The 22,487-nt window shown below is 34.0% G+C and overlaps 2 protein-coding genes and 1 long non-coding RNA gene across 4 annotated transcripts; 1 reads left to right on the top strand and 2 right to left on the bottom strand.

Moving 5' to 3' along the window:
- The first annotated feature begins 8 nt into the window (after positions 1-8).
- Positions 9-18,901, top strand: LOC124441172. Of its 2 annotated transcripts, XR_006946896.1 has the most exons (5): positions 9-93; positions 1,280-1,392; positions 10,942-11,024; positions 11,899-11,949; positions 18,559-18,901. It is a non-coding gene; the product is annotated as an uncharacterized LOC124441172 (long non-coding RNA). The 2 variants fall into 2 exon arrangements; XR_006946895.1 differs by lacking the exons at positions 9-93; positions 1,280-1,392 and adding an exon at positions 4,127-4,378.
- On the bottom strand, positions 6,109-13,656 carry LOC124441169 (solute carrier organic anion transporter family member 4A1-like). Its single transcript, XM_046991602.1, has 11 exons — positions 13,587-13,656; positions 11,440-11,644; positions 10,197-10,387; positions 9,539-9,903; positions 9,291-9,459; positions 8,924-9,160; positions 8,643-8,823; positions 7,809-7,977; positions 6,956-7,131; positions 6,658-6,872; positions 6,109-6,330 (listed from the first exon to the last, which is right to left on the bottom strand). The coding sequence occupies exons 4-11, from the start codon at positions 9,746-9,748 to the stop codon at positions 6,233-6,235; spliced, it is 1,455 nt and encodes a 484-aa protein (XP_046847558.1). The 5' UTR covers positions 9,749-9,903; positions 10,197-10,387; positions 11,440-11,644; positions 13,587-13,656; the 3' UTR covers positions 6,109-6,232.
- Positions 16,427-22,461, bottom strand: LOC124441168 (iron-sulfur clusters transporter ABCB7, mitochondrial-like). The gene is given in 13 exon segments (XM_046991601.1): positions 16,427-17,098; positions 17,707-17,982; positions 18,169-18,298; positions 18,519-18,688; positions 19,067-19,224; positions 19,870-20,044; positions 20,142-20,245; positions 20,248-20,317; positions 20,767-20,848; positions 20,941-21,127; positions 21,200-21,311; positions 21,876-22,058; positions 22,308-22,461. Coding segments are annotated over 12 exon segments (1,785 nt in total). The 5' UTR covers positions 21,960-22,058; positions 22,308-22,461; the 3' UTR covers positions 16,427-16,861.
- Between the last annotated feature and the right edge of the window lie 26 nt (positions 22,462-22,487).

The following is a 22,487-nucleotide window of genomic DNA, read 5'->3' as shown; positions in this document are numbered from 1 at the left end:
GTGATAGAAGATAAAATAGTATGGTGTTTGAGTGCTCAGAGAAGTTCAAAGTCTAGGATCTCCATGTGCAAGTCTCCTAGTTTTTTGCTACAGGTAATTTTTGAAATCACTAACAATGTCATTTTATTTCATAAGAAATTAATTGCAATTTTAAAAGATGGTAATTAAACAACGTCGGTGACTTGCTCTTGTTCTACAAGTCCCTGTTGAAATTGTAGGTTTCTTTGTGATCTGCATGCATTAATCTAAAGCACATATTATAGCAATAAGCATTTTCTTCACATTCATTTCAAACTGTGATTCAAACATCTTTAAGCATGGTCATAGGAAGATCGATAACTGAGGGGACTCATAAATGCATGATATGCAACGTTAGGCTCTTTTGAAATTCATTGCTCCCAATGGATTATAACATTGACAAAGAAAATCTCTTTACTACTGTTGAAGCAATGAAAGATCCCACTAGAATGATAAGTGATGTGATATAAAATCATTTAAAACCTTTGATTAAAGTGATTTTAGTTTATTTTGTCGTTATGTACTTGTGCAACTTACCAATCATTGTTGGTATCATTAATGATCCCTAAACATACCCAAGTTTCTCTGGAAGAACACCTAATTTTCTATGGAATATATTAGGATAAAAGGGAATAAGGGCGCTTCTAAAAAGTAAGGTTGAAGTTAGACCCAACGTGTTGAAAATAAACGTCCAATTTGTCAGCAAATCTTTCAATTCAGGAAGAAGTTTTTTCATAGTTGGTTTTATGGCGCTTTTTGCTGGTCTTAGATTTCCTTTCTCTATTTCTTCTTTTCGTACTTCTCTCGACCCAGGCAGCTCACGTGGAAACGCATGTAGAAGAATAGAAAATATAATAGTAAGGATTCCAAATATGACAAAATCCAACCACCATGCGCCGATCCATTGAGGTTCACACCTTTAGGCTTAAAAAATCAAGAACTTTCTGTTAACGTGAGCTGTTGTGTCGATATTAAAGATTTCAAACAATTGAAATCAGACAGGGGCAATGAAATCATGTTCATTTTAAATCATGATTCTTCCATGTTCGTATATGAAAATATTTAAAGGGTTCGTACAGTGCTACAAGTAACATGAAGTATCATTATTATTTATTTGTAGAAAATTCATAAAACAAACTATAATTTTAAATGGTATTCTAAACCTTATTTTTTCAATAGATTCATTCGAGGTCAACATGTTCAACATTATTCGTGATTGTCTACTTAATGTTATTTTATGTTTTTTTCTTACTTGCTCCAGATCCAGATAAATGTCGAGAAATTTTCCTCCAAGGAGCCTGGGTCGAGGAATGTTGCGCATGTCCAAATGGCGAGATAAACGGGTGTATGTTTAGGATGGACATTTTCATCAAGGTAAGCGGGTAGTAATCATTGAGTTCTATAATAACTGGAGCGGCTATCTCAAGCGCGGCCTTAGATATCTGATGACGCCAAAAAAATGGCGGATTTCGTCCTTTGCCGCTGAGATTTACCGAAATTGACCGCTTTTCCGAAAATTTCATTTCCCACTCCCTCCTGAGGAGGAAAATGTGTGTATTTGGGATTTGGCAAGCAATTTTTTGATGAAAATCACGTTAAAAACCTACAATTCGTAACAGCGAGTCAACCTAGCTTTCCAGTTATCGGCTCCTACGAGGATGTATTTATAACTATCGACGAAAGAGCTATATGTCGGCTACACATCTATGAATGCAGATATGCGTCGTTTTCTTACCAGCGTCAAACTTGTTTGATCGATTAAACTCTTTAGTCTATACAAAAAGTATATCATAGTTCATCTCCACGGTTCACGAGAGAGAGTTAGCTTATTTGTTATCATTGCTATTTTCTTCTTTTCATGCAATGGGCAATGGCTTTTCGCCACAATTGTAGGATTTTACTTGTTTCTTTAAAAAAGTACATATAAAATCTCTGGATATTTACGGATTTTCTGTAATTGAGTTTCACATGAAATTTCAAAAAGACTCAAGTCTGCATAGGTTTGGTAAATGAAAACAAACAATATTGTATAGAAATTACTTTAAGTAACCTTTTTGTGATGTTCTGAAGTGCAACTGCATCAAATACTTGTAAAGTTGTAGCACATTTTGATATACAGTACAGTAATTTTAAAGGTTTCATCACTGAATCTTTAATGCTTTAGTATAGTGCATTAGATATTAGTAACATTTAAACAACACTCAACTAAAATATTTTGATAAAGATATGACATGATTTAAACATTATGTTATATAAAACCCAATGGCTTATTCAGTTTAATGCTTCACATCTGCATCAAGTCATCATCAATCTCAGTACAAATGTTTACATAGACACAAACTTTATGGCCTTTCCATTTTATATGTTGTGAATTGACATTTAATTAAGCATCAAAAACAAACAACCTTCTTGCCATCTTTTTTTGGTTCATGAACTTTTACTTCAAAGCATTCAAGGCATCATTAGTGAATCCATTGTCTCCATCCATAGAATTTGACCATGATCAAATTAAATAACTCTGGATAAGGCAGACAATAAATCAATTATCTTTACAGCATTATCACTTTTTTAAGACTCTGCCTGGTCAATAACATCTTCCAGTCATCTTTACTTCTTGGTCTTCCCTGCATGTTGTCAGCAAATAGAACATAACAAGCTCTGCTCCAAATCATGGGTACTGTTGGGCTGATCATTTCTTCTTGATACTTTTCACAGAGCAAAATGTGTGCAGGGTCTTTTGCTTTAGGAAACTATTTTGCAAATAGATAGGTAAATTTACGATTTCATGCATTAACAAATGACAGAAAAGTATGCAGAATTTTATAGACAAAAACAGGAAAACATCAGTATATTTGGCGTTCAAGTCAGTCTTAAAAATTACGATCTATGGAATGATGATAAATTATGATCAAAAATTATGTATTTTATGGCTTTTCAAGTGCATGTATAATTGCTTTTCAATCGTTGACGGACTAACAAAACAAACAACTACCTCACCTGTGAGAAGCGATATGTTCCTTTTTGTGGAAACTACGACATCAACAATTGAACGATTGAAGTGTTGGCATTATAAAAGAAATGCCAAAAAAGATATCGTCACAGAATATGGAACTAACGATATCCATATTCTGTGATATCGTGTTTGTTTTTGAAAAATTCTTTATAATTTACTATAGACACCAGGGGGAGGTCGAGAATATTATTTTTCTGCAAAGCGATCATTTCAGCGGAAATACGTCCGTTGGCCGCCATTTTTTTGGCGACCTCGCCCCAGTAAAGATAGCCGCTCCAGTTATTATAGAACTCAATGGTAGTAATGAATAAAATGGAGATGTGCCAGCTCCCATTATTAATTGCGCAATAATAAATACTGCCACTTCATACCTTGATCGCTTCATTCTTTGCATGTGATTGGTTATTTCCTCGTTCAAAACGTCATTCCTTGCATGTGATTGGTTATTTCCTCGTTCAAAACGTCATTCCTTGCATGTGATTGGTTATTTCCTCGTTCAAAACGTCATTCCTTGCATGTGATTGGTTATTTCCTCGTTCAAACGTCATTCCTTGCATGTGATTGGTTATTTCCTCGTTCAAAACGTCATTCCTTGCATGTGATTGGTTATTTCCTCGTTCAAAACGTCATTCTTTGCATGTGATTGGTTATTTCCTCGTTCAAAACGTCATTCCTTGCATGTGATTGGTTATTTCCTCGTTCAAAACGCCATTCCTTGCATGTGATTGGTTATTTCCTCGTTCAAAATGCTCATGTAAAGTTTACGTGAACAAAGATGGTTGGTTACGAAAAAGCGCTCAAATTCCTTCGGTAATTTTCCGGTTTTATTTGATCTTGGAGACAAAAATTATAAAAATGAGCCGATGATTTGGCAAATATTTGAGGGCTCATGCGAAAATACAGATTGAACTGTTCGTCATCGGTTTTTTGTTCTTGAACCGTGCGCAGAAAATCTTTTGTTTGTTTAATTGACGAACCCACCATTGCCCTTTCATTTTATTCCTTTTTCCGTTTTTCAATATATTCCAGCGCGTACAAATGCAAACAGATGCTAGTTACTTAACCTTATGACTAGACGCCATGTTGATAGTCTAAATTTGGTCGTAATGCTCGCTTCTACATATGTGTTTGCGCTTCACTTAAGTTGCGCGACCAAAGCGACTACACAGTTCATGTGTTTCAGCCTTTTCCCATTGACGTTTGTCTGATGTTACAGACTCTTCAAACAGCTGTTGTTACAGCTATTCAAAAGTTGTATTTTGTGCAAGAAATCAGTGTTAAAAGTTGCGATGATTAATTTCAAATACGCGCTATGTCGTTTTGAGGAGAACATTAAAAAAATTTCAAGTAAGTCATGTTTTAAAAGATGTTTATGGTGAAGTTTAATAAAACAGGAAAATATTTTAAATAACTAATCATTAAATATCTGAACTTGACAAAGTAATATTGTACGATACGAAATGTTTTTATTCTTTTGATCAAATAAATTTTATCATTATCGTTATTAAGAATAGACACATCATGCAGTATGTTGTAAATCTTTTCCTTTCCTTGTTATGATAATTTTGCTCAGGTTTTGCTTATCTAAATTATAGTAAAGCTGGTTTAACCGCATTAAGTGTCAACTTAACAATAAATGTTTCATTGAAGAGACGTACATAAAGTGCGTATATAATTCATCTAGATTTATGTATTGGCAATACAGGAATAGCCAATCCTACACTTACTCAAACGAGCTACTTAAACTTACGCACTTAACGTTATAATTACGTAAAACTACTCCAATTTCAAGTACATTATCCGCCTTGTGATAACTGCACCTTGTTTAGCTAAATATATAAAATGCCTGTAAATAAATTGTAAAATATAAAATACTCACGACTGTTGTAAATAACTTCTTCGCTAGTAAATAAAATAATCACAAAATTTGATAGCGTTCTAGTACATTGAACTCACGTTCGGAGCTCATACGAAAGACTTATATAACGCTGAAACATGTCGAAAAGTAGTCTTTTCCATATGAAATGAAATATTTACTATAAAACAAATGCAATCATTTTGACTAACTGTATATTTCTCATTTTTGACTTAAACTATTTCATTGTATCAATTCAACATAATTTATAAGTTACATCGTATTAAATATTCTTTACAAGAAAGCAAAACCACTATTCTTAGCTGGCAATTCAGCCATGTTGGTGGTCTGATACAAAAGAATATTTTATCAGTGTTATTGTTGGCACCAGCTGACAAATCTCAAGAGAATGGTTGCAAGTCAAGAATTGCAACGAATAACTGTTTACTCTGTTTACATTAAATCTTAACTACAAAATAATTGAAATTTGTACTTCATCGACGATTCCTTTCTTTATCATATTCATAAGTTTGCGCATTAAATTTTGTTGAATATCAAAAGTAAAACATTAATTGCGCTGGTGCATATTGATATATTCAGTTGTGCCCTGCTGATTTCTTTTGAAATTAAATTCACTTTTTAAAAGAAATCAAAGGGACTTAAGTTAATGCATAAATAAACACCCCCCAATTTAACGTTCTACTCCCCCCCCTAGGCAAACTACCTTGTTAACTGTCAAAACAGGCACAATAAATATTGTGACCCAATTCCTTATTTTAAAACATCGCAATAAGATGTTGTTATCAGACATGCTACATTGCCTTTGTATTGAAAATTACAATGCAATTGTTCAAATGCTTTCAACCATATTTTTAAATGCAAAATAGGAAGAATCCAGCTGTCTTTACTAAAAGGGGATGTTCCTTTTGTGTGTAGTAGGAATAATTAAGTTGTACAGTAAAAATTTATTGATAAATGACTAAAATGACAAGCTTACAGTGTGGAATAAAGAAAACAGCTTTGAAACATTCGCTTATTCTTGAGCAGCATAAAAATTAGTGGGATTTGATGGCGTTTTATATAGCATACCAGATGTGCTGACAAAAGTAAAATTTTGAGCATTAAATGTGAAAATTTGAGATAAACTTGGGCATAATTGTGAAAATGATTGTTGGCCAGAATGAATCAAAATAACTTTCTCATATCAATATAAAAATATTCAACATTGAAGAAGCTGGTTTTATTGAATGAATACTTTGTAACAGACTGATAATATAAAGAAATTTCTAATAAGATGAAATATTTGAACAACATGAATTACGAAAGGTTCTGCATAGGAAGTGACGTCACATTGCTGTGGTGTTTTCGTCACTTACATCATCAGGTTTCTTTCTTCTTTCATTATGAAGATACCAAGAAAGGAAGAAAAACACTGTGGCTAGAGCTAGAGAGAGAATAATTGAGGAAATTAGTCTAGTTACTTCGCCATAAAATGGCGTAAATTAGTTGTCTATTTTGCTGATCGTTTGGGAAGGAATTGCACACAGTGAATGACTTCTGGGAGTTGAGCCTTGACAGTAAATGATTTCTAGAAGTTCAACATTGTCAGTGAATGGAATTTAGGAGTCGACTCTGAGCAGTAAATGATTTCTAGGAGTTCAACATTGTCAGTGAATGGAAATTAGGAGTCGACTCTGTGCAGTAAATGATTTGTTGGTGTTGAACCTTGTTAGTGAACAATTTACACGACAAATAATTCCAAAAAACATACCTGAAATTACAAGACCAAATATTGTCATGCTCTTGCTCATAGAGTTGGTATGGTAATCCCAACAAATCCCCTTGCGTCCACAAGAGTCCGTTTGCCATATATGACAGTCTCGATCAATGATGTATTTAACAAGATGAGTAGGAATAAAGCCAAAAAGAATGAAAAGAAACTGTTGCACAGCTAGACCGTACGATCTCTGATTATCTTTAACACATCTAAGAATGAAAATAATGGAGTACATGAATACTACAATTCTCCATAGCGACTTTTGTCGTAAATAAATATCACTATGACCTACCTTAGTATTACGACCTTGCTTGGAACAATATTTGCTGTAAACAATGCTACAGCTACGAATAATAGAAAGACGAAAAGCTTCCAGCTTGCACAACCCCGATCACAGAATCCTTTCTTTGCTGTTCCATATTTCTGTCCTGGACCAGGAGGTACACATGTACAATTGGTGTAGTCATCCTGTGAGAAAAATAAACAAAATAATTTATCCTACGTTGCTTTCGTCTGGTTTCATTGATCACAACTCGCAATTCTCTTATATTCTACTGTATTTTGCTGCATAATTACAAGGGAAGTTAAATAGTTTTGAGAAAAAATCGAATGGCGAAAACGCAACAAATAATAGCATACTTTAATGCACCATCTTGATATCTATACTTACACCATCATACCTATATTTACACCATCATACCTATACTTACACCATCATACCTATACTTACACCACCATACCTATACTTACACCACCATACCTATACCTACACCATCATACCTATACTTACACCATCATACATATACTTACACCACCATACCTATACTTACACCATCATACCTATACTTACACCACCATACCTATACTTACACCATCATACCTATACTTACACCACCATACCTATACTTACACCACCATACCTATACTTACACCATCATACCTATACCACCACCATACCTATACTCACCACCATACCTATACTTACACCATCATACCTATACTTACACCATCATACCTATACTTACACCACCATACCTATACTTACACCACCATACCTATACTTACACCACCATAACTATACTTACACCATCATACCTATACTTACACCATCATACCTATACTTACACCATCATACCAATACTTACAGTGTCGTCTATCCTAACTTTACAACCAGCATGACAAGGATCAAAATAAGCGACATTATTTGAACCGCATACAGGCTGACTGAAGAACGTTGAACAATTACATTGTGCATTACAAACTGATGTTATTTCACTTGAACCTTTTTCACCCATCATTGGCATGGCTCTACCTCTGAAAAATAGTCATTAATATCTACGTTAAGATTGAATGGAAACGCTAAGATTAAAACTAAAAGCCTTTATTTCCTTAAGCGACAGGTGATGTAATGTTATCAACGTGTTTGTAGATGTAAATTAGCGAGGTTAAAGTAGTTCTGTGAGGAATTGTTAGTATTGATGTTGACTGATGTTTGGACAATCTTAGCTGCAGTCATTTTTGAAAATAATTACTACCGCTAAGATTGTCGAAACATTATTCAATGTCAATACCAAAACTATCACTCCTTTTCATGACTGCATTATCCTGTGCACTCAACATCTACAAACAGAAAACATCACTCCCAGTATCAAACCATTTACTTTACTATAAAACAATGTTATGCTTATTACATAGATAACGGCTGTTAACGTGTTTATAAAGTGTTGTTTTAATTGGATGTAACAATGTTGAACTTTATTCTTAACAACAATCAACAATGCCTGCAGCACAAAATTATTTAAAATCTTGTTATACTGCAGGTTCAACAAGTTCTTACTGCTGAAAATAAGGAAGCTCATGACATTGTCTTGTGTTTTTTCTGTGGATTGTTACATGACAGTAGAGAAAAACTTAACCATTCGATTAACAAATCTTGGTCATACATAAAAAGCACCCTTCAGTCAATTTAATAGTCTCACCCAATCGCAGGATATTCTTTAGTTACACCAGCTATGTTACTCTCATTACAACCAGGAATGACAAACAATAATGGAGCGAGAATTGCAACTGTTTGTAATATAAGACAAAGAAATGCGGCTCCTTTAACAAGTTTTTTTAAAGAAATACGATATGTCAGTAAACCACCACCAACAACACCAGCTAAAAAAGAAACGTTGAAGAAATATTTAATAATTCCTGTCGTCCATTTATTTCAATACTATAAAAACATTATTGTTATTGACATATCAACGTCACCAACCTATGATACCAAAAAAAGAAGCAAATGTGACAGGCATTGCTATCGATAAAGGATCAGCACCATATTTTAATATAACAACTTGAACCATAAATGGTCCAATGGCGTACATGAAGAAGACAATGCACAGATTGGCCAATGTATTGAAAAGGAATGTTTTATTCTTGAATAAAGTTATTGTAGAATATAGTAAACCAACAGGAGACATCGTTATCTTATCGTCTTTGGCTTGAATGTTCCCTAGAAAATACACCAAATTCATCTATTGAAATGTTCTAGATTTCAACAAAGGTTAAACTATGGCATCAGAAAAACTGTAAACAATATTGTTAATATTTTGTCAACTATGTATATCCTACTATCCGTGTACCTTTAAGGATATGTTCATCTCTTGTATTGCGGGAGCCTGGTAAATAAGGAGGAAAACCAGCGACTATGACAGCAAACCACATGGTAAGAAGGCCAGATACCAAATATCCGAGCCACCAAGCACCAAGCCAGCGGGGATCTTTGTTATCCATTGGATAAATGAGCTTTGGCTGTTGTAGAAAAACTGTTAGCATAGTCTAAATACGTCATGTAAGAAGTAATGAAAATTAGTTGTAACATTTTGTGTACCTGTTTAATATCAATATAAATGTAAGCCTGAAATATTCCACCTCCAGACAAACCAGAAAGAGGACCCAACGCCAGTAGAACGTACCATAATGTCATGGCAAATGGCATCGATTTTGGTCTAGTGTTTTCATCAATATAAGATGGTGCAAGAGAGTAAAGAGGTGCAAGACCTGCTCCAATCAATATTTGACCAAACACAAACATTCCCATATGTGATGATTCAACACTCTTGATTAAACATGGTGCAGGTGGTCCTGGTGTAATGCGACAAAGGCCAAGATTCGTAAAAAAGCTCTTTGTCACATTAAATGGGGCATAGTCAGATGTTTGAAAGTGTGGAACTGCAAAGAATATTGCACCCAAACCTGTAAAAGAAACGTGCATTATGTAAACGAAAGCAACCAACACAAACGAAGTGTATTCATTAGATGGGTTTAAAATAAGAAATGTTCACAACAGTATGAGGTTATGACCTATATTGATGTTTTGCAGTTATCAGTTTTGAGTGTAGTTAAGCTAAAGCCAGGTTGAGCAGAATGGTTTAGTTCAAAATTCCAGCACTCTAGCTGTCCAATGATAAAAATTCATGGCAGTAAGGAGAGAAGTTGAGGTCAATGATACAATTTCCTATCCATTCTCCTTAAAATGTTTAACTTACCTGTAACTACTAGACCACTGGCAATACAATGAATCTTTTTTGCTCGAAAACTGCCGAAAAGCCAAAAATAATGACGGCAATCACGAGAGAAACACCTTGAGCAATGTTAAGACCATTAATGTCTTTATCAGAAAGATGAAAACGTTGTTTTAATGTTAATTGCACAGCCGGCAACATATGTTGTATCATTACTAAAGAAAAAATAATTATATTTTAAGTTTGAACAGGATAATTGTATTACTCAGGCAAGCATCACTTCAATACAACACCAATATCTTGTCATGAATCATTTAAGTAACACGTTTGTTGATTAAAACATTTTAATTATTCACAGCATGTTTTTTCCTAATGACTTCATCACACTTTTTTTCACATAGAAATGTAAAGTAAATGGTTTGAACACGGGAGTATCGTTAAATGTTTGTAAATGTAGATCTTCCAGTTTGGTATAGTCCTGAGAAAGACTGTTTTAAAGTAAATGACTCTGAAGATGACTACCGCTAAGGTTGTCGAAACGTCAGTCAACAACAACAAAACCAGTTCTTCTCAGGACTATACCAACCTGGACGATGTACATTTACAAACATATAGAAATCTAAAATTACATAAAAACTCTTTGCTTAAAGGAAAAATTAAATTATTAAAATAGTCGTTTTTTTTCGTAGAAAATGTCTAATTTCTATTTGTATTGACAACAAACAGTCATATCATAAATGTTACTAAAACAATCTGTAATCCCTTCTAGAGAAATATCTTGCGTCTCAACGGACCCGACGCCAAAAACGCTGTTAAATGCTCGTGAGCCTGAGTGAAATTTTAGGTTTTATGGTAAGTTAAAGTTGGTAATCAATATATATATTTTTTATCTACGGCATGCATGTGTTTTTTTTGCATTTGTAATGAGCGGCCGTACGAAAAGGAAATCGAACTGCCTCGCACAGCAAATATACAAGAATGACTTTATTGTATAAAAGAAGCAAAATGTTTTTCTAGTTTGATAGTTGTACAACTTATTACTGCAATATTTCATCTTTAAAAACTTTATTTAAGCATCAATATCTACTTTATATCCTTATGAAACAACCATTACCTTTTTCCCGTGTTCATTACCAACCCATTTCAACCCATAATCATACGAATGATACACCCATGTTCATTATTAACCCCTATATAAACGAGCTTTTTCAAAACTTTCTTTAGAGCTCCATATCGTCAACAATAATTAAATATATTGGCAACTTACCAGCATAAGATACACACATTGTCAAAACAATCCGACACATAAGTGGAGTTAACAGTCTTTTTAAATAAGGAGGACGAAAAAATAACCATCCATAACCAACTACTTTTTCAGCAGCATAAAGATTTAAACCATTTTTCTTGCCATTTATGTCACCCTTTTCATTGCTCAACATCTTTCATCAACTTGGAGATGTTAAACTTTCTCGCTATTAAAATATTCAAGTAAAGTGAGTAAGCATCTTCGTTTAAAATACCGTCTTTCAGCTAGATCGTTTTCACCAAAATTTATCGCATCTTATGACTTTGACAAGCAGAGAATTGATGAAAGTTTTTCGTCTTTGCTGGGTAAAAAAGCACTTGACCTGATAAGTGACTCTTAAAGCCAGCAGATACTGACTTCATTTTAATTCGACATTGGTCAATAATATTAGTATTCGTTATACTTTTGCTCTTTCTTTAGCAAAAAAAGCACGGAAATTTCCGAAAAGTGAGACAAAGCTTTATTATGAAGGTATAAATTATGTTCATTAAAAATAGACAATGATGACAAGGCTTTTTATAAATAAACTACAAAATATTGCCGCGAATCACTGGGAATCAGTGGAGTTCAAACACAATAGCTTCATTATTTTGTACTATTTTTTTGTAGTTGATAAATTCTCTAAGGTATTTTATAAAGAATCCAAGAAACTTTTGAAATACTTCGCGAGATAGTTTACCTAATGTAAAATCAATCATTCATTTCAATGAACGCGTGTTATATAAACTAGTTTACATTACATGTAATGAATGCTGCCTTCTTAAATTTGTCAGAACCTTTAAACAAAATAATTAACAAATTCACCCGTTACAGGCTAACACCACGTACATAAATGAACCAGTGCCAAGCCCCCACTCCATATTTTGACAATTTATTTTAAACACAAACCATCTCAGGCTCTCGTAAAATATGATTCTTGTACGTGTTGATATTTGGCAGCTCTCTTGCTGCAGCAGTAAATATGAACCCGTCACTTGCAAAAGATAAACTATCCAGACAATAGACCGTTTTCTTTATGTAAGTTTGTTCCATAATTTGGAGTGCTTTCCATAAGGATATTTTTCAAAAGAATGAAGTTTAAATAGTACAATGTTATTCGTTGAACTTTGTACTTCATTTGCTGGAAGGTAATCAGGCTATCAACCTACTTATTAAAAACAAATAAAGTGTTACTAAAATCTTTTAATCGGATTTACGATGTACAGAAGAAGGAATTCATCAGTCCAATATTACTAGCAGTACATGAAAAAATTAACCGAAGAAAGTTGGTTTCTTAGCAATATTGATGATGGATTACTGCCGTTGTTACTGTCGCAATTAATAATGGTTGTATCATATATTATGTAAGAACAACTGGAAAATGTCAATACTAAATGACTTAAAACTTAAACATTGACTGTGCTAAACAACAATGACATTGTTATACAAAACATTTGCGTTAACCTGCTCTCTTGCAAAAGCTACTGACCCGGGTTTGAGACAGGTATGGGAGAGTCAAAGGTGAAAAGTTTACAGAGGGAACTCGCGCTTTGTCCTTATGGCAAGCGATAAGAAGCACTTTCAAAAAATGTCGTGAATTACTCCGAAGTTAAATATTCAAATGCATCGCTTTTTCAAAATGACATGAGGTAGTATTAATTATATCATGATATTTGAAACCATAGACATATTACTTCTGTATTACAAATATGATTTAAAATCTTACTTCAGTCGTCGCTGGCAAAGTTGATGAATTAAAAAAAGAAATAAAGCAAATATGTAATCCTTTCATCTTTCAACTTTGCTATACCGGTCTCAATCCCGGGTCAGTAACGTTTGCAAGGACGAGGAATGAAAGGTTTACGCAAATGTTTTTGTAACACAAGGTCATAGTTGTTTAGTACTGTAACATCAATCGTTATGTAACTTCAAGTTGTATATTGTAATTTTTGCATTGGAATGCTAAAAAGTACAACACAATAATCTCCTAGGTAATAAAACACCAGCACTAAGGCAGTGTGGTAAATTTACCGGTTTATTTCAGTTGAAATATCCATTTGCATGAAAATACGTATTAAACAAGTAATATAACATACACCACAAATAAAACTCATTTGTAGAATTCTCACCTTTTTCAGTAAGATATTCACTAGTTTTCGAATTGATGCTCACAATCCAACTGCGTCGGAAAGAATAAACACCCAAAGCAAAAAACATGCAAATAAGTGTTGACATCTCTCAAAGATGTTATTACATGCATCATGAAACAGACACCAAACATTTGCAATGATTGGTTGATAAATCATATACCAACATGCTTTTTACAAAAATATTTATCATAAAACAAAACTGTCCATTTCTACAACAGATAAGAAATAAAGTAGAATGGTGTTCGAGTGTTTTGAGGAAATTAAAGTCTAGATTTTCCATGCGAATCTGCTAGTTTTTTTGCTGCAGGCAATTTTAGGATAATTTCCTAAGAGCAGAATAGTCATTAAACATTTAAAATACACGACAAATTTCTCTAGAGCAAAATGTTTCGGCATATCTAAAATGGCATAAAGTTTGCCGAAGTATGCTCGAAGATGGCATAAAAGTATGCCGAAAATGTTTGCTCTAAAGAAATTTGCGGTGTATTTTAAATGTTCAATTTTTAGAAAACACTAACAATGTCGTTTTTCTTATAAAAGAAATGAATTGAAATTTCAAAAGATGGTTATTTTACATCGTCGGTGACTTGTTCTCCAAAAAAATCTTGATACGTTGTAATCGTAGGTTTTTTCGTGACCAGATGAACATATTCTTGTCATGCCAAGTGGTTCAAACATCCCACTGTGTATTTGATTCTTCACGGAGGGTAATATTATTAACATATGCTATCAATCAAAATAAAACAGACCGTTGAAACTCCTCTCTCGCTGTACAAGACTTGAAGAGCTTTAAAATACATTTCAAGAAATGCATATACTAGCAGATGATGAATAATAAACAATAAAAAGTTTGCTCCAACGTAAATGGTGATACCTAAGGCTGTGCATACAAAAAAAACGCCGGGAAATCAATAGTTCATAATGAGAATTTGACTGTGTTCAATAGCTTTATCTTGACTCTTACATTTCAAACTTGTAAACTTGCATGTGTTGTTTTGTATATTTAAAATAACAACTGTTACAGCATTCAGTCCATTGTTTTACGGCAAATAAATTTCAAAAAATGATGTTTCCGTGATAAACGTACTAATGCGTATTTTCTTCAATATTCTCGTGTATTGTCTGCTTTTCATTTTATCACAAGTCTTAGTCGGCTGTCAAACAAACATATATTTGTTGTACACGGTTTCTATGTCGGATAACGAGTAAAAAAGTGTGTTTTTGATTATACAGCGCCGAAAGTAAATCAATGAGGCATGCCAAAGAGGCTTGCGTCGACTTTCATCTTTTTATTTGTAGTAACAGCCATGAAATGTTTTGAGTTATTTTATCTTAAGCTTGTAATGGAATCATTATCAGAGTGATTTAGCATGTCTAACGATAACGACCTTCTTTCTGAGATTATTGAAATTTACGACAACGTAGGTTTATTAGAAAGTAAATTTTATTACAAAATGTCTGTTTATTTGAACATAATAAAACATTCAACAATTCCGGAAACTACTGGACTATTTTACAGTGTGATTTAATAGCGTCTAGTTGGACCAACTCCGAGACAAATAGTCAGCTAACACTTAAAGCGATGTAGATAAAATGTTTATAAATTATAGTTTATGATACAGTGCTAAGAGTCTACGATTGTAATTTGAAGTCATATAATAGAGACATTAATCTTAATTTATAAAAAACGCGAGCGACTATTAGTCCATGGCTGTGTTTGTATTAGCATCTGCTGAACACATCTGCAGCCTGTTGCACGAAGCCTGGATAGAGTTATCTATTGGTAAGAGCACAATGGTTATAAGACATTTAAAATAAACGACAAATTTTTTTAAAGCAAACATGTCTCGGCATACTTTATGCCATCTTCAGTGCGAAGTGAATAAATGCAGGAAGTTTACATGATAAGTTATAGTGACATATCACTATAACTCGTAATCTTCGAAACATTATTTTATTTCAGTGATTGCTCAGTTCAGAAAAAATTGCTATCCAATAGGTAACGCTATCCAGGCTTCGTGTAACCGGCGCCTGAGCTCAAAAATCAAATCAAACGAATCAATCAAAGAGAATTTTCAAATCTATCATGAATGCATTTTAGATAAAAATTAAAACGTTTGTCTTAAATTTGTCGGTTTGGCATTATTGTTGTTTTAGAAAAGAAATAAAAGATGTTTTTTTTGTTTGCACTGGCTTATGCAAACCACGAAGAAGTTTGTGAGAACTCTTGAGTTGCTGCAACACTCGACTTCGGTCTGTATTGATCAGCTCTCGAGTTCTTCCGAACAAAGCCTGGGCAAACACACGCAATAAAATGATCACGCAAGCAAGCCAGTTTGTATGAAACGCGATATTTTGTTGCTTTGGATAGAAACTCGTTTACCATTGTCGCCGTTTTTGTTGGAAAAAGAGCCATTCACTGTTTATTGAATTTTTATGACGATATTTGTGCGGAAATTAGCCAGAAAAAATTTTAGGCATTTCCTAATTATCAAACATCGAGAGTTTCAAGAACTACCATACCGCCGCTTCGTTTGATGTTTTGAATGACCGTTAAACATAATTCTTGATGTAGTAAACATGTTTACATTTTCATACGTAACACTGGTAAACTTGCCGCGAGTACTTGTTATTCGTGACAAGCGTGATCGACAAAATTTCCTAGTGCGCGCGGAAGTGTTGAACAACATTTGTCATTCGTGACAGATGAGTCAAATATCAAACGCGTTTGGTCCAGCCATGTAAAATTCCTTTCTTTCGAAATTTATTGTTTTATAAATAAGCAGAGGAAGGTTTGCATAGCAAATAAGCAGGTCAGCTATGATTTTGCGTTAAATATATTTCGAAAATTTTTATTAAAATCTTTTCGACTTTTATTTTCACTTACGATCTGTGGACGCGAACAAATAAAATACTGAATAATTTGACAGATATCAATTTTACAATGTTCATCAATGTAATGTATAAAATGTAGTAGTTCGAACCGTTATTAATTTCCATGGTAACGCTTCCTGCTTTTGATATTTATTTATTGGGGGAGGGGAGAGTGACACACCAACCAGTGTCTATCATTCATCCTGTATAACCAGCCTTATTGGTGTTTTTTTACAACATGGTGACGAAGACGTAAAGTACAAAATATATATCATTAAAATCAGCCTTTTACCTAAAACCTTCAAATAAACATTATTTTTCATAGTTTCCTTCACTTTAATTCAGGCAATATAACTATAAAAGGCTTTGGCTTGATCGACTTAAGTCTTCGAGGTAGCATCCTCCTCAATCCCAGCATATCCCAGCGACTGTTTATGCCATAAATAAGAATATAAACCAGAAGTATTTTCTAGCAAAGTCTTGTGACTTCCACGTTCCCTTACGCGCCCGCGTTCCAACACTAAAATCTCATCAGCGTCCAGCACCGTAGAGAGACGATGTGCAATTACAATGGAGGTCCTATCTTTAGTGAAGCGATGTAACGATTGCAGTATGTTCTAAAAAAGTATCAAATATTAATTTAGATCGTTCATTTAATCAAAATAGACTTGAATAATATATACAATATAATAAAGATTGGGTTTGGAATTAGCAGTACTTCTTTGATAATGTAAATGGTTTGAGTCCGGGAGTATCGTAACATGTTTGTAGATGTAGATCGTCCAGGTTAGTAAAATCACTGAAGATGGCATAAAGTATGCCGAAACATGTTTGCTTTAAAAAAATTTGTCGTTTATTTTAAATGTGTTAGTAAAATCCTCAGAAAGACTGTTGTTGTTGATGTTGAATGACGTTTCGAAGATGGCTACCGCTAAGACTGTCAAAGCATCCCTCAACATCAACAGTCTTTCTCAGGTCACTACTAACCTGGACGATCTAAATCAGTGTACATCTAGAAACATATAACACCTCTTTAATGTTGTTAAACACATAAATTTCTGCCTTCCTTTAGTTTTACTTCAATATTAAAGTTAATATAAGCTCTGCAGTATATAAGAGTTAATTTAGTGCAGTTCTAAAAGAACATGGTAATTGTAAACCAGGAAAATCAAACAAAGTAAGAAAGTATGAGCTGTCCAAAACGGTAATAATAAAACATACACACCATTTCAGTGATGGAATCAAGTGATGATGTCGCTTCATCATACAGTAAAATAGGTGGTTGTTTCAGTATAGCGCGAGCAATAGCTATGCGTTGCTTTTCTCCTCCTGATAATTTTAGACCTCGTTCCCCGACCGACGTATCGTAACCTTTCGGCCATCGTCGTATTTGTTCGTGAATATCCGCAAGTCGGGCAGCCTCGTAAACTTCTTCCGGGGTTGCATCCATTCGTCCATAGTTGATGTTGTAGAAAGCGGTGTTGTGAAATAACACGGAGTCCTGGGGAGAGGAAAATTTGATTGTCCATTACTTACATGATAATGAGGGATAACCAAGGATAAATAGGACGAGTATAATAAAGCAGAGAGAATACACAAGATTTTTTATAATTTCAATGATTGATGTTAAAATTTATAAAATATTCGCATTTTTTGTTTATGTTTTATGTTTGAGCAATTAGGTTACCTGTGGTACAACACCCAAGAACCTTCGTAAACTGTCTAACGTTACGTCACGAATATCTTGACCAGCTATTAATATCTTTCCTTGAGAAGGATCAAAGAATCGATAAAGAAGACGTACGATAGTTGACTTTCTAAAGAAGAAAAATATAAAAAAATTCAAAGACAATGAGGAAATTTTCAAAATCATTATCTGGAGATAATTTAGGATATTTTCCAAACAATCAACTATTTTATTCATCTTACACTGAATTAGTCAGCAAACTTAACGTTTATACAGTCTTCGAACCAACAATCCTCTATCCTTGACTGAAATAATAATTACATGAAGTATTGCAACGATAAATTCATTACCCAGAACCACTTGCGCCAATAATGGCTAATTTTTTCCCAGATTGTACATCAAAACTCAAGCCGTCCAAGATCTTCTGACCTTCCATGTAACTGAAGTGAACGTCTTCAAACCGCACATGCGCATTTGGATCGCCAGGTTTGAGAATCAGAGGAAAAGAATTCTCTTTTTCCTATTAATGAATACGTAAGTTTTAAAAAAAATTAATAAATTAGTTGTCATTTCTTTAATTAGTTTGAATCTGGCTTCGATATTCGTATCAATTTATTCACAAATTGTCTACAATGTTGTTATGTTAAACTCATTCGAATAAAAGCCGCAGCGGTAAAAGCGGCGTTTATTAGAGACATATATAAATTGTAATTGTAATTTAAAAGTCAAAGCAGGAAAATTGGGCCATTTTTATTTCAATCTTATATTAGAACAAATAAATTTCCAACATTAGTGAAGATCAAAATTATTTTATAAATTACGATAGAATTGCGGTGTTTATCTGAGGGAAACATTTAAATAATCTATACCAAATGGTCCTTTCTTATCAAGCACGCACCTTAACTTGTGACTTAACATCGCGAAGGTCAAACAAAGTTTGCATATCGATAAGAGATTGACGTATTTCACGATAAACAGAACCAAGAAAATTCAGAGGAAATGAAAGTTGAAATAAGAGTCCGTTTACCATGACCAAATCACCAACGGTCATTGTACCTGAAACATAATATATTTAAAGCATTCTGTTATCACGTGTCACAAAAACCGTTATCACGTGTTACAAAAACCGTTATCACGTGTTACAAAACCGTTATTGTTACAAAATTATCAGTGTACAAAATTTTGTCAAGTTTTGCACAAAGTTATCACGTGTTACAAAAAGATACACATTATTGAGCAGTGTATAAAATTTTCAAGTTTTGCCTAAAGTTTCCTTGATCTTAAACGGACAAAGAGTTTAAAAAGACCGCAAAGCATAGTCGACAAACGCTTCCAATGAGCTTTGTATTTAATCATAATTAAACATAGATTCTGGTTGCTTCAATATGTGCAACTAACACCAGTCCCCAAGACCTGTTGCACAATCCAATGTTTAATCAATTCAATCTTAAAATTGAGTAAATGACATTACCCTCACAGCACAATACTTTACATAAGATGAAGTGTAAAAGTAAAACTAGTTTATGGTTAACCAAAGAAAACATTTTAAAGAACGAAGCCGGAGATCAGACGTTCGACGTCATGTGACCATGTTCGACGTCATGTGACCACGTCATGTGACCATGCAGAAGGTAGTGAAATTGCCCATTTATGCTTGCTTTTAACGCAAAAGTTTAACCTCGAAGATGTAAAATAACATACCCAATGCAATTTTTTGACTTGCGCACAACATAACCGCAACAAGTGAACTTGTAAAAATCGCATTTTGTCCAAAATTTAACATGGACAAACTTGTACTCGTCTTCAACGAAGCTTTCTCGTATTTCTGTAAAAACTTGTCGTATCTCACTGTCTCGTGCTTCTCATTGTTGAAATACTGTTATAATAATAAACGTAAAACAATAAATAAAAAATTTAATCACAAAATGAACACCATCAGGAATACACAGCCGTCAAAAAGAAACACTCGATACCTTCACGGTTTCAAAATTAAGAAGTGAGTCGATTGCTAAAGAACCAGCTTCATTGTCTGCTTTGTTCATGTCCAAACGAAATTTTGTCCTCCATTGTGTGACAGAAAAGTAAATACTGTATAGGCTGTTATACATGCCACAGTTATCAACGCAAACTCTTTGCCACAGCGATATGCCTGAGAAGATAAAATAAAGATTGATGTAGCTCACGAGAAGAAGTGTTAGTTCTTAAACAACCCTAGGCGCTGTTGTAGGCAATCAGCTGTAACAACAATACGTAAAATATACTTATACATAAACCTATAATGCCATCAATACCAATTTGAAATGAAGCTAGCAGAAATATGTAAAAATACATTTTGCAACAACGCTAATAAAGTAAATGGTTTGAACCCGGGAGAATCGTTACATTTTTGTAAATGTAGATCGTCCAGGTTGGTATGGTCCCGAGAAAGACTGTTTTCGTAACGTCAGTCAACAACAACAAAAACAGTCCTTCTCAGGACTATACCAACCTGGACGATCTACATTTACAAACATGTAACTTTCCTAACAGTTGACATGAACGAGTTTACAAAGGGAGAGAAAAATATTTCTTAAATACACAAATTTTAGAATTTCTTACCAAAATTCCGGAGACTAAGGACACTTCAAGAAATGTTGGGAAAATGTTAAACACTAAAGCAGTCAGCATAAAATTGATACCTCTGCAACAGCAAACAAATACATACATTGAAGTAAAAAAAGAAGAATAGTTTAAACATCTCTAGCAGTCTCTCAAGAGAAAATAAACTATAACCTTGTCCCACGATCAATGGCTCTTGATAAAGCTCCTGTTTGTCGTGAGAGGTGGAAATTTAAATCAAGATTATGCAAATGATAAAATGTTCTTTTCGCTATTGTTCTTATGGAACTCTGAGCAACTTTGGCAAACACAGCATTTCTTAACTCGTTGAATAATGAAGATCCAACTCGTGCAGCACCGTCTAAAATTGCAGTTCAGCATTTTAAACTGATGAACCTAGATCAAAATTGACATTGAAACAAATAATACTTACATCCCAGCAATAAAGCTGTTACCAAAGTCATAGCAGACGCAGTCAATTGCGTAGCATTGTTCAAATGATCCACAGCATACTTAAACATGAAGGGAACCTGCACATTTAACACCTATAAGACATGTTAAAATACTTTGATCTGCAAGTTTTTCTTGATATTTCATAGCTTATATGTAATTGATTAAGCAAGTTTCGAAAACTTGTATCAAATTCCTTACACTAAGCTGCAATAAATTGTTCACCTGCATGCTACAAGTGACTACCTACATAGCTACAAGCATAATAAATTGTTCACCTGCATGTTACAAGTGACTAACTACATAGCTGCAAGCATAATAAATTGTTCACCTGCATGTTACAAGTGACTACCTACATAGCTACAAGCATAATAAATTGTTCACCTGCATGTTACAAGTGACTACATAGCTACAAGCATAGTAAATTGTTCACCTGCAGGCTACAAGTGACTACCTACAATACCAAATGAGCTGTGAGCATTAGAACTCAATTATATTAGTTCAACTTAGAGTGGGAGTTAAGTTTTGGTGCAGTTTGAATAGTGAACACTAATATTGGTGGGCAGAAAGATCACCAAGATGACATTTGATATCATTGTATTGCTGGAACTGAGTGGAATGAATTAGGGAGTAATGACAGATACTGTAGAATACTTTACCTTAGAACCGACTAATAAGGACACAGCAAACATTACTCTGACTTTTAAATCATTGCGTTCTTTTGGCCATATATGCCGAAGCATACTTTTGACAATCCTCAAACTGTTAGCGACTTGAATTCTTTCATTATTGGTCGATTGGCTGGATGGTAAATTGTTATGACTTGAACCGTGGAAACGGATCTATGAATCACATGAAACATTTGGTTGCCATATGAGAAATTGCAAATAGACAGCATACCATGTTTACATTTTGCTGGCAGCCAGATTTGGTCGGGTAATTTTAAAAAACGTCAGCTACAATGCTTTACCTCCCTTGGGATTAATCTACCGACCGCCAAAGGCCCAAAGGCAAGTGATCTATAGGTTGCAGTCTTGCAGAATGTCTATGTTGCAATGTAATGTCAAATTTAATAAATATAAACATTCTACCTGAAGTTGAACAGAAGGTCTATATAAGGATGTTCGATACTTTATTGGATTAATTTCAGTCCGAAATGGCGTAAATTCAGCACCGAACTAAGTCTTCGTACTTGTGCCATTTTGGCCGCCATGTAGGTTGAAATTGTTCTTCGGAACAACCCGTTGGGCTCTCGTGTGAAGCCGTGGTTG

The sequence above is a fragment of the Xenia sp. Carnegie-2017 genome, unplaced genomic scaffold (genome assembly GCF_021976095.1).
Source record: "Xenia sp. Carnegie-2017 unplaced genomic scaffold, XeniaSp_v1 HiC_scaffold_20, whole genome shotgun sequence".
Lineage (NCBI taxonomy): Eukaryota > Metazoa > Cnidaria > Anthozoa > Malacalcyonacea > Xeniidae > Xenia > Xenia sp. Carnegie-2017.
The sequence above is the reverse complement of the archived record's forward strand: the minus strand, read 5'-3'. Positions and strand labels throughout refer to the sequence as shown.

What these genes read in the sequence shown, in the direction of transcription:
- LOC124441169 (XM_046991602.1), bottom strand. Translation starts at nt 9,748, where the DNA reads ATGGGAATGTTTGTGTTTGGTCAAATATTGATTGGAGCAGGTCTTGCA. An exon ending in TTCTTTTTTTGGTATCATAG is followed by an intron (nt 8,824 to 8,923) that starts GTTGGTGACGTT and finishes TTTCTTTTTTAG; the next exon opens with CTGGTGTTGTTGGTGGTGGT. An exon ending in AAGTTAGGATAGACGACACT is followed by an intron (nt 7,132 to 7,808) that starts GTAAGTATTGGT and finishes TTTTTCTCACAG; the next exon opens with GATGACTACACCAATTGTAC.